At 28.5% G+C, this 12992-nt stretch overlaps 1 protein-coding gene across 5 annotated transcripts in view; it reads left to right on the top strand.

Annotated features, from left to right (window-relative positions):
* LOC107457377 (putative carbonic anhydrase 3) overlaps nt 1-12992 on the top strand; it is a 60203-nt gene that overhangs the window by 16706 nt on the left and 30505 nt on the right. The window contains exon 1 of one of the 5 annotated variants that reach the window (XM_043051553.3): nt 2317-2503. The exons of the other annotated variants lie outside the window; for them this stretch is intronic. Coding sequence (XP_042907487.2) covers nt 2440-2503 — 64 coding nt within the window. The 5' untranslated portion in view covers nt 2317-2439. Of the gene's footprint in view, nt 1-2316; nt 2504-12992 lie in introns of those variants that run through there. 5 annotated transcript variants of the gene reach the window in all.

Here is a 12992-nt window from a genome sequence, read left to right on the forward strand (position 1 = left end):
ATTATTAAACCGTATTTAACAATGTTGTGCTTAAATATAATAATAAATAAAATTGCTGAGAAAATTTTGTTCATACTATTAAAGACTATTGAACGATTTCTCAGTTCTATACTGAACATGACATATGAATTTAGTGTAGTTCTTTCTTTTGTAAGTCTGTATCATGACTTAAATATCAGTACATAGAAAAAGTTCCAATCATAGTTTCAATCACCTGAAACAAAATTATAATCTTTAATTTTTGTTTTCACGGTGAAATCACCTTATTATGTTAAATTCTTATTTTTTTTTTTTCATTTTCAAACCTCATTGATACAGATGATAAATTATATAGTTTAAAATTATTAATCATAATAACATTACGCTCGATTCCGTAAAATTTAATTGATGTAATAATTGTGCTTAATGAAAAATTAGAGATGAGCTGCAATTAAAAAAATTCTTAAAGAATTCAAATACTCCTTTAATGTGATTGCTAATAACGGCTTAGGTCAAAATATTTTCAATATTTAGAAAAAATGTTCTGATAATCAAAATTTTATTTAGTTCACTATTTTCAAATTTTATTTTATTCAATTATTTAATTTTTTAAATTAATAATAATTTTAATTATTAATTAATAGTTTCTTAAAAATTACAGATACATTACAACATTACATAAATCCATCTCAATTCGATAGACAAGCTAAGCTATTCATGAAATGGTGGTTAGTCAAAGTAAAGCTCTTTAGCTTCGTTCATTTTTAGAATATTTTCCATCTGAAAGCTAAGAATTCGATCTTACTTTTTCTGAGAGGCCTTCTTACTTTCCTCTTTATCAGGTAAACACCCTGAGAAAATAGTTATTTCATGCTAAGAGAATATTCTGGGCGGGGGGGGGGAGGACAATGGGATACCCACTATGCCCACTAACGCACCTGAAAGCAATTACCAGTATCTTGACAGGTGTAGTTTTGGCAAGATAAACAATTTGGATCAATTTATGGGGGAGAAGTTATTCCGTGTGCACCAGTTAACTCCCCCCTCCTCATAAATTAATTCAAACAGTCTAATAGTTCATAGTATATCCTAATATAAAATAATAATTACAATGAAATGAAAAAAAAAATAATAATACAAGAAAAATAAGAATAAACCAGTAATGATGCCTAGGAATTCGTAAGAAATAAATAAGGAAAAAAAATTAATAAATAAAATAATTAGAATAAAATTTAATGGCAAAATTAAAAATAATTAAATAAATAGAGTTAGTGCGTAATATGTCTTTCTAATAATGCAAATTCTTTGAATCTTAATAAAAACTTAGTAGTTTATTTGTTTCAAAATTATTCAGAGAATTAAAATTTTTTTTTATTTCGTGTCTATTAACTTATTTTTGCCGACTTTATATCGCAGAGCCCGACATGGTGAACTTGTGCCCGAGGCTTAAATTTCGGTTTGTGCTAACTCTTGAGTTATATCCTTTTTAATTTTCAAAATCAGTAATCTTTTTGTTAAAAAAAAAATAAAAAAAATTAATCACACTTAAAAAAAAAAAAAAAAATTTTTTTTTTCAGACTTGGATAAATTTTTATAAAACTATATCTTTCTGCAATTAAAATAAAAAAAAAACTCTAAATTAACAATCTTGTACAGAATAGTGCTTTTTTGAAATAGGTTTAAACATCGAATTCTAATTATATTATTTATATAAAAGTGTCATAGAAACTGAAAGATTTTTGTTCACTGAAATAATTATTAATAATTCAAACAAAAATCCTTTACAAAACGTAGAAGTAAGCATATCATATATAAATTAATCAGTGAGGTGAAAATAAAAAAAATAAAAACCGCTAAAAAAACATTAATAACAATCATTTAATGCCTCTTCAAACAGTGAACCCAGAGCCCCGTAGGTCCTTGCGATAATAGGACCCTATTTAAGGGCATGGAGTAACATCTTTCAAATCTTTTCTAAACAAAACAAAAAAAAGTTTTAAAAAATTAAAGTAGTTGAAAGTTCTAAAACTAATTAAAGCAATATAATTTTTTTTCCCACTTCCTGGTCAAGAAAAGGTTGCACGAAGTAAATATGAGCTATTTTCCATTCATATTTTTTACATTTTTTTTCCCTATTCTGTGTTATGAGCTTTAATTTTTAAGTAAAAATCGTGATCATATTAAATAAATAACTTTGCGTTTCGAGACAGAACATTACATAATGCTTTAATAACAATAGGTATAAGATTCACCGTAGAAGATGTATTTGAATTTAAAAAAACAACTAACTTTTCCAGCAAGTAAAATACACGTTCAATCTGACAATCATCAAACCAGAGAAGCATGTTCGGTTTTATTTTGTTGCATGCACAGTTTCGAAGAGCGAAGGAAATTTTTTTTTCCTTTTCTATGCAGCTGAGAATTTTCAGTATTTTAATTTGGTTCATAATTTGCTGAACGATGGAGATAAAATTTATATTTAAATGGTATTTTGACTACTCTTGCATTTTGGAATGTCTAACAGGTCAGTCCCATGTAATCCATTTTTATGCAGCATTTTAACAATTAACAACATTGCTAGGACTGGGCGATATTAGAAATTATATATCGTGATATATCGTCAGTTTTGCATCGCGATATAGCGATGTATCGCGATATAGTATTTTTGAATTTCATTTACTTTAAGGCACAGAAAGTCAGATTTCTATCAAGACTTCATACGCATATTGATTTAAATCAATTTATAAATTTGAAAATATATATGTTTTGCTAAAGAAAGATATTAAATAAATTGACTAAGATGTAAAAATCTTACTTAAAATATTTATTGAAAAAATGTGTGTAGATACAGAATGAAATATTTGCACTTTATCGTTTATAAGGTATAAGCAGTCTTAATTTAAGTTAACCCCTAAAACACCCTTAATGAAAAAAAATATTGTTATTAAACAAAAGCTGATTTTAAAATTTCAAAATATATTTTAATTAAAATAAAAGTTAGATTGACTAAAAGCCGAAGTTTAAAATTAAAAATGTTCGAATTTTAAACTAAAAAGTAAACATAAGATTTGTAATAATTTCTTAAAATTTTCGTTCTCTGAAAGATTTCTCAGTTTAAAAATAAAAAGGGAATTTTATAAAGATATCTAGCTGAAATTATTGAAAGAAAATTTAAAAAATTAAAAGAAAAAGTTTGTTAAGAAATTCATTATACATTTAAAACAAAGTGTTAAAAATATTTTTTTTTTTTAAAAAGAAACTTTTTTTAACAAATCAATATTTGCTTGTACTATTATGCGTAAATAATTACAGAATTATTAAGTTCGATCGTAATGTTCAAATTCTTAAAGAAGAAGTAAACACAAGTTTTGTTATATTTTCTAAAAATGATCACGCAAATAACAAAAGATTTCTTAGTTTAAAAATAAAAAAATAAATAAAAGTGAAATTTATCAATATATTTACCTAACAGCATAGGAACAAAATTTAAAAAATAAGTTCGTTAAAAAATTATTTGTATGCTTAAAACAAAGAGCTAAATAAATTTTAGAAAAAAAATGCTTCCTAAACACTATTTTTATTATTATTTCATATAAATAATAAAATTAAATTAAATAATGACCGAATTATGAACGAAAAACAAAGTAAGGCAAAGTTTCTTAACTAAATTCTTAAAAATAAAAACAAAAGAATTGTGATATTCGGTAATATATTTAGCTAATTAACTAATAATATAAAACGAAAATTAAAAAAAAAATAATGATTTTACTCTCTAATAAAACGAAGTAGTAATTGATAAAAAAAAAAAAAGAAATGAATAAAATTCGCAAACTTTTCAAATTCTTTTGAACAAATAAAGTTTATTGACTTATGTCCAAAAAATAAGTTTTGTTTTAACTTTATTTCTAAAAATAAAAACAACTCAAGATTTATAAATTTAAAATCAGTAATAGAAGCCCATTAAATTATTAGAAGTTTTATCCGAAAGGTTTTTAATAAATTAAAAGAAAGTAAAAAAATAACCTAACAAATTTATTTACTTTGTAATTTAATTCCTTACGGATGCCTTAAATTAGATTTCCGATAATTTTCACATTTAAAAATATAAAAAAAGTTTTGTCAGAAAATAAATAAAAAACTTACCTAATTAATGAAGAAACTTTTCTTTATAAATTCTTTTCAATAATAGATTGCGTTCAGAACAAGGTTACGACGGCGATCACGAAGTTAATCCCATTGAAAATAATCTACAAGAAGCGATTTCAAATCGCGAAGGTGCGAAAACGAACATGTGATATAACGATATAAGGTCTCAAAAGTGATTCTGATTCTACCATCAGTCAAGGTCGTCTCAACATAACGAAACAATATCGTCTTCCACAGCGCGAGTTGGCATCGGAACGTAAGAGAAAGTCCTTGCGTGTATCGTTATATCGTCTTCTTCGTTCGACGGCTTAAATCAAATTTCTGATGCATCGCTTGGAATGAAAGTTGCTGTATCGGTTTGCCGATATAGGCGTTAAATCGATATGTCGCGATATATCGATTTATAGCCCAGTCCTAAACATTGCATTTATTAGGAAGTTTGGCGTGGGTGAAGAAAGAGGCGTTAGGTAACAGCCTCTGGCATCTTTACAAACGGTGCATATCAGAGAATGCGAAAACTTTAAAACTATTACATCGTATTTTTTATAATGTTAGCAAATTTCAGGACAGATAACTGTTTTATAACCTTTGATCGTCACTGCTTGGGAAAATAACGTACAATAATGTACAAAATACAGTAGCTGCTGCGATGATTTCCATAAAAATATATCAAAGTTATCGGCCAAAGTTTTTGATATTTTTCAGTCAAGATGTTTAGATCACGTAGAAAATTTCAATCAGTCTTTATTGTTATTCACTATTTTTGGGTTATTATTTTTAGTCCCATAAAATTAATTGTTGCTTGAAAAATTTACGTATTGAAAAGTTAATTTTATGAATTGTGAAATGGAATTAGAAACAATTGAAATAAACTGATATTCATGTAATTTGCCCTGACCTAACATGGTAAGATTGGAATTACCATAACAACATCTCACAATAAGGGGTAAAATAGTTTTTTGAAAACGAAGGAAAATTTAATTATTAATAAATTCAAAAGGGGTGTCTTAATCCAAGTTTAATTAGTACCGACAGGGGTTGGACAAAATGATGGGAACACTTCGATACTAACACATTTTGTTGTTGTTGATACTTCTCAAAAAATACATCGATAATCAATTTATAAATTTGGAAGTGTTTAGATCGTGCAATTTCTCATACAGATCCATGAAGTTTAAAGCTTTTTTAAGGTTTGAGGGACGGACAATAAGTTACGAACTGGAAAAAGTTTTTACTATTTTCTAAACAACCTATTCCAAAAAATTTAGCAATAAATTTGTAAGTTATAACTATTATTTTGGCTATTATATGCAATAATTGCATAAAATTTCGCAAACCTAGCTTAAATATTTATAGAGATAGGGACATTTTTTATAAAGAACAAACTCTTTTGTCTTACGTTTTTTTGTTATAACTTTGTATATATTTAAAAAAATTATCAAAACTTTTGGATAAATTAAAAATTGATTCTGAAATGATTGCTTTGAAATTTGAGAAAAATTGTTAAAAACGGCACAAGATAGGAGTAATTAAAGTAGTTCTTGTATACTGAGCATGCGCTGAGAAAATATTAAAAATTTTCTTTCTTAATTTTGTAGTGTATCGTATTAACGAGTGTAGTGTATCGTATCGCAACTAATAAAATAAGTTCGATTTGAAAATCTTACAAACTTAAAAAGTTTCCAGCAATTTTCAAAGTAGTTTTCTTACTTTTTAAAAGAAAGCACAAAATGATAAAGGGTTTTTCACAAATATCATTTTGTACTATTAAACATGATTTATTAAAAATGACACCGGCATTGATGGGGAGCATCCCCCATAAAAGTATCTTTTCTTTTGGATGTTTTTTTCCTAATTTGCTGTCCACATTTTGTTGTCCAGACCAACATTAGAGGTGTTTTATCATTGGTTGATAAATCTTGTTAATAGTATAAACATTATATTTGTGGAAAACCCCTTATTGTTTTCAGTTTTTAAAGGAAGAACTCTACTTCTACTTTAATTTTTAAGATATACAAATCAAATTTTTTTTAATTAGTTGCCAAATATCATTCACTACGAAATTACGAAAAATTTTCGTTAAATTTTTTTTGCGCACGCGCTGTATGAAAAAACTACTTTAATTACTCATATCTTTTGCAGTTTTTAATGAATTTTTCACAAATTTTAAAGCAACAATTTTGTAATCGATTTTAAGTTGATCCATAATTTTTGTTTAATTCTATTTAACATTTTCAAAGTTACAGCAAAAAAAAAAAAAAAAAAACGTGAGTCGTTTTTAACGAAGATATCCATATTTTCATAAATATTTAGGCTAGTTTTACGAAATTTTGTGCAATTATTGCATATTATAAGCAAATTAATAGTTATGAGTTAAAAATTTATTTTGACATTTTTTTGGCATAGGGTGTTCAAAAACATTTCTTTTCGTTAGTAATTTATTTTCGATACATTGCGTCTGAAATCGCTATAAAAAGTAGAACAATTTTACAAATGGCTTATTTGAAAAATTGTAAATTATTTTTTTATTTAATAAATCATTTAACTAATTCATTATTTGTTTTTGTCAGAAATCACATATCAAACTTTAATTGGAAAATAGATAATTTTACAATTGCATGAAAGCTGTATTGTTAAATTTGAAAGCCAAATTTAATATGTTTCGAAATAAATAGGGATTTAGAGAATTTGTCTATACTCTATCTATAACATCACGTCCGTAGAAGAAATACAGCGAAGTCTAATTTTCTATGGATAATGCCCAGAATGCAAAAACAAAAAAAACAAGAAATTATAAATAAATAAATAAAAAATAAATAAATAAACCGCCAGATGTAGCAAGTTTTGTCTTTCACTTCCTGCTCTGTAGGACAAAAGTAAAAAAGGAAACTAGTTTTGGAGCAGGTGGTAGAACTCAAGCATAGACAAATAAGAATAATATATTCATATTATATATTCTTTGGCATAGAGGAAACAAGATTCTTATAATAATTATTCTTAATTATTAGCTTAGTTTCTTTTTGCGAAAAAAAAGAAAGGAAAAAATTATACTAAGCATGAATTGTAAAAAAAAGGCTAAATTGTATGGCTTAAAAATTTAAAAAGTTTCAAGCAATTTTTTTAGTAGTTTTTGTACTTTGTAAAAGAAAACGGAAAAAGATCAGGGGTTTTCCACAATTTTCATATTGTAGTCTCGGCTGTTGCTTCCGATGTCATTCTAAACAAAACATGTTTCATAATACAAAACAAAATTTGAGAAAAAGCCCATATCGTTTTGAGATTACTTTTAAAAAGTACAAAACTACTTAGAAAATTGCTAAAAACCTTTTAAATTTTTAAAATATTCAAATATGACTTTTTTCATTTGTGGCCAAATACGATTGTTACAAAATTATGAAAAAAAGTTAGATTTTCCACGTCTGCGCAGAATAAAAGAGCCATTTTAAATACTCATATCTTATGCAATTTTTAACGAATTTTTTTTCAAGTTTTAAATTAATAATTTTGTAAATAATTTTAAATTACTCTAAAAAGTTTGTTTAGGTGTATTAAATATTTTTTGAGTTACAGCAAAAAGAAGTAAATTATTTTTATTAAATAATTTTTATTATAATTTAAATAATTAATTAATAATTTAAATAATTTTTATTATTAAAATTGCCCATATCTCCATAAATATTTAAGCTAGGTACATGAAATTGAAATTTATGCTGTTATTACAAATAACCAAAATAATCGATACAAGTTATTAGTTTTGATTTATTTTCTGGGATAGGGTGTTTAAAAATTCTTGTTTACTTTCGTAATTTAATGTCGGTCTGTCAAACCTCTAAAAGCTTTACATTTTATTTATTGGTGACCTCATCAAAGGAAAACTTCTTACTTCTAACAGCCCCATACCAAATATTATCATTGGTAAAATTTAAATAGAAGGAAATTAAAAAATAAAATTTTAAACAAAAATTGGGTAAAAACGTTAAGTTGTTCATCGTTAGAAATAAAATTAGAGAAGAAAAAAAATCACACAATCTTATTCGAATAATTAGGTCTTAACTAAATTAATATCACAATTTTGGGTAGAATCATAGCAAGCTTGCGGATATCTTCCGAATTTAATGTGTTGTTTGTTTCGTTGAAAGTTAGATTAAAATAACGCGTCCTATTGAAAACACTACAAGTATAATAATATTGGATGGTGCATTTTTTCAAGCTTTGGCTTAAAAAAACAGTCGGAAGTATCTAGCCGGAAGTTTTACTACGAATAATAACCCCTAACGCCATATGCGCGTCTCTTTACTTGGTCAACCATAGGAATTAAACCGAATTTCCGAAAAAGACGAGACCAAGCCCCGGAACCGGCTATTGATTATTATGGGTCTCACTTATAGACTACAAGCTTCTTGAAGCCGAAAGTAACTCAAAAAATCCCTTAGTTCGTTTTTAATGGATGACGATTTCGGTAAAGAAGTTAAGCATTAAAAAATGCCTGGAAATCCATCTTGAAAATTTCCAGTTAAGAAAGTCACTCCTAGATTAGTGTTGCTTATCCAGGGGTCTGTTTAGAGGAAATTTGGGTCCGTTAACGGACCCTTCACAAAATATCTTTTCATAAAAACGGATCCTTCACAAAATATTTTAACTTAAAAACGGACCCTTCACAAAATGACTTTTCTTTTAATTGGACCCTTCACAAATTTGTTTATCTTCATTATTGTTTTGTTAATCGAATAAACCCTTCCCAGGGCAGAAAACAAGAAAGATGGATGTAAACGAATTAAGTTTTGTCTTCGGCAGACGATTCTTCCATTATTCGTCCGAAATGAATATTCTGCGTTCAGCAGTATAGGTTAAATATCAAATGTTGCATCTCTAATTTAGAAGCAGCAATTGCTATTTATTTTTGAAAATTTATTTTTTTTATTATAATTTTACAGTGCCGAGCATAATCTTGTATCTATTTACAATTTAAAAAGTCCTTGAAAAAGTTTTTTGCAATAACCGGACCCTATTTGCACAAATTCATAAAAGCGGACCCTGGTTGAAAGAATGTGAGTAATTTTTTCACAATTTCACGAAAAACGGACCTTTCACAAAATGCCTGGTCAGACCCCTGTTATCTGACCAAGCAACATTTTTGAACGATAGAATTGTTTTTTATTAAAATATAAAAGTAAATAAGAATGTGGTGATCTTGATTTTTTTATGACTCGTAAGATTATTCTATCATATAATCCAGGTAAATATGAATAGTAAGGCAATATCTTGAAGATTAATTTAGATTTCAATTTCTTGAAAAAGATATAAAGTTGTCTAACTTTGAACGAAATCTTTAATTTGGCAGGAATCAAGCCTGTTCTCTCACCGAAATTTTGCGGATATGATAGCGTGAACTGATGAAGAGATATCTTTTCATTATTTTTGTTTTCCGGCTTTTTAATATAATTCTTTTTTAAATACATTATAAAAATATTTAATTTTAATATTTATTCTTTTTCTCGCTTCATTAAGCCTTATTATTTTCCATGTTTTCTCTAAGTTTTTTAACTTATTTTCTGAGTTCTATATATATATATATATATATGCTTTATGTGAAACAAAATACGTAAACACATTGATAAAAGTAACTGTTTCTTAATGTATGAAAAAAACTTGATATCAAACGTTAAATTACAGGGAGTTTATAAATTCCCGGACTCATTTTGATGTTTAATAACTTATAAAATAATGAAGATATAAACAAACTTATGGCATTTATTGATGGAATAACTCATATATTTTCCTTTTCAGGTTTGAATATCTTTACTTTTGTAAATCTCGTCTGCGCGTGTGGTTAATTTCAGATAATTGGGTATAAAATGAAAAAAACACAACTACTTCGATTTAGTAGGAACAACATATGACGCAATGCTAAATGAATGGAATTTAGTTGTTGTTTATTTAGTTATTGTTATTAGTAGTTGTTGTTATTTGTTTTAGTTGTTGTTCTTTATTTAGTTGTATTTAGTTTCAATAACTTTTCTTTATAATGCAATAAAATCTGGCGAGCAGCTATTTAAACGATCGAACACTTCGTTTGTTTATTTGTGGCTTGAAGTTAGGCTCGCAGAAAATGCCGTTCATGGGTTAAATTTAGTAGGAACAACACAACCTGTGACGTAGGCTATATTATACCCAATTTCATTTTCCAGTCTAAATATCAGTACTTTTCTAAATATCGTCTGCTAATTAATTGCATTTTTCTCTCTTTTGTTTTTGGCAACTATTGCAATGTTATGTTTACTTTTGATGCGTTTGTTCTATGTAGTACTTTTCTATGTGATGTTTTATTTGAGCGGATATTAAGGAGAATGCATACACCACAAGACAACCGCAATAGCCTCAGTGGATGCCGACATGCCTGCCGCTACCTGGCTTCAAATTGACTATCGACTTGATATTCTCCGTGCGACGAAGGGGGCACACGTGGAAGTTCATTGACAAGGGTCATGAAACGTTTTGAGTCTATCTAACCATTTATGTTATTAATTTTAATCTATCTTTATTATTTTATGAGTTCTTAAACATTAAAATGGGTCCGGGACTTTATAAACACCCTGTATTTCACAATCATATCAATACCTTTCACTAACATTCAATACATAATTATGAAAACTGAGACATCTTGATTCGATGAAGAGTGGTCCGTGTTCTATGTCCTCATATAATATAATTTTAGAATCATCTTTAAGAATTAAGTTTAAAAAAATACAAACTGGGGGTCGCAAACTGCTACTTAAGATCGGGTAAAAACGATATGGAAATCTAAAGAATTATTAAAATAAACGGAATTGAAAACCGGTCTTTAAAACCATCTTGATTTTATAATTTTTACTTTTATAACCGTCGTTGAAGAACCGACTCAATTTTGAGTTTACGGCTACCAATGTTCCCATAGCCTTTTTATTTTGAGAACAATCCAGAAAATAAGGAAACTCCTGGATCAAGTATCGGGAGAAATTTGTCTTCGTGGAGGACTTACAGCACAGTGGTCAGTGCTAGCTAAGTGCGTAATTCGAATCGACCAGGGATCCGAACCCGAGTCATCTCATTGGACGGCGAGTGCTCTATCCCCTGAGCCACCATGACTCTAAACCAATTTTATTTTTTATTTTTATTTTATAGTCGTCGTTGAACAACTGACCCAATTTAAGTTTTACGGCTACCAATGTTCCCAAAGCCTTTTTATTTTGAAAACGATCCAGAAGACAAGGAAATTCCTGGATCAAGGATTAGGAGAAATTTGCCTTTGTGGAGGAATTTCTGATGGAACTAACACGCATTAGCAATACATGGAGAGACTAATCACGGAAAACTCCCACGGTTAGCCTGACGGCAAGTCACGCGTAAGAAGCTTATTTTTTAAAAAACCAAATACCATAATGTTAAACCTTTGAAAGAAGTTTTTTCCCCCGTTTAATAAATTTTTACTCGCTTCCAATTTTTTCCATTTTTTAAGCTTTATATTTAAAATGTCTTATCTAGTTTTACCTTTCTGTGGCAAAAACATACAGGTGGACTATTCAAAATTAACAAAGACCACTGGTTTTCCTTGCTTCCATTACACAAAAGAAGGTGATTCATCAGGAGCAGGTGTGAGCAAAGGAATGTGAACCTTTAGATGAACAATGAAACTGATAAGATAAGAATGTGGTGAATCGCTTGGACATTGCCCACTGTAAATGAAAATCATATATCCTGATGACACTGCACTGCTGTCCCCACCCCTTCAGTTACTGATGCGAAAGATACATCAAAAAATTTACAAGCATTTCGTTGGAAATTTTCTTAGTGTGAAGGTTCATTTTGATTTTTCTCTTAAATATTGCAATAAAAATTAAATTTTTGTAAAAAATGTCCTGTAGAGGCATTAAACGTTAAACATTACCTGTTGAGGACAAAGTAAAAACTTTAAAAGCTGTTGACAGCTATTCTCAATTAACAAGGGTTCAATAGTGAAAATTTTTAATCTCCCCGCTACTACGTTAAATTGCATTATTGCTAAGAAAGACATCTTAAACACTTCTTGTTCCGGTGTATCTCAGAAAATAAAAATAATGAAAAGAAGAAAATACGAAGATGTTGAAAAAAAAATCATGATATGGTTTAACCAAGCAAGTTGTTCGAACTTTCCTGTCCATGGAACTCTATTTGAGGGAAAGCCTTAGAGATGGTGGAGAAATTGAACGTTGATTTCACGCCTTCAAATGGATGGATTGATCCGATGAAAAAATGAGTTGGATTAGTTAATAAAACAATTATAGGTGATTGTAACAGCGTTGATTTAGAAAGAGGATGAAGAACGGAAAGCTAAATTATGTGAGCTTATTTAAGGTTATCAACCAAAGGATATTTTAACATGGAGGAATGTAGGATGTTTTTCAATCTTTTACCCCATAAATCTTATCCATTTAAGGGTAGACGTTGCCATGGAGGGAAAAAAAACAGTAAAAAACATTTGACACTTTTAGTTGGGTCTAGTATGAACAGCAAAGAAAAATTACAGATTTTAGTAATTGGTAAAGCGAAAAGTTTGTGTATTTTTAACCTTCAACAGTTCCACATCCCACTAACGGGACAGGCAGTACAGACGTAAAATATCATCAGTGGTAGACGGAACATGGGTTAAAAATCATTATACCATCGGGCTAACCATGGGAGGTTTTCGAGGTTTTCCTTTTCATCTAACGCAAATGCAGGCTAGTTCCATAAAAATGTTCTCCACAAAGGCTTGTTTGAGCCGTGGTGGCTCAGGGGATATAGCATTTGCCTTCCAATTAGGTGAACCGGGTTCGAATCCCAGTGATGGCTGGTCAATATGAATTCCGCTC

This window comes from Parasteatoda tepidariorum, chromosome 6 (genome assembly GCF_982258835.1).
Source record: "Parasteatoda tepidariorum strain Cologne lab strain chromosome 6, Ptep-v5.0, whole genome shotgun sequence".
Taxonomy (NCBI): domain Eukaryota; kingdom Metazoa; phylum Arthropoda; class Arachnida; order Araneae; family Theridiidae; genus Parasteatoda; species Parasteatoda tepidariorum.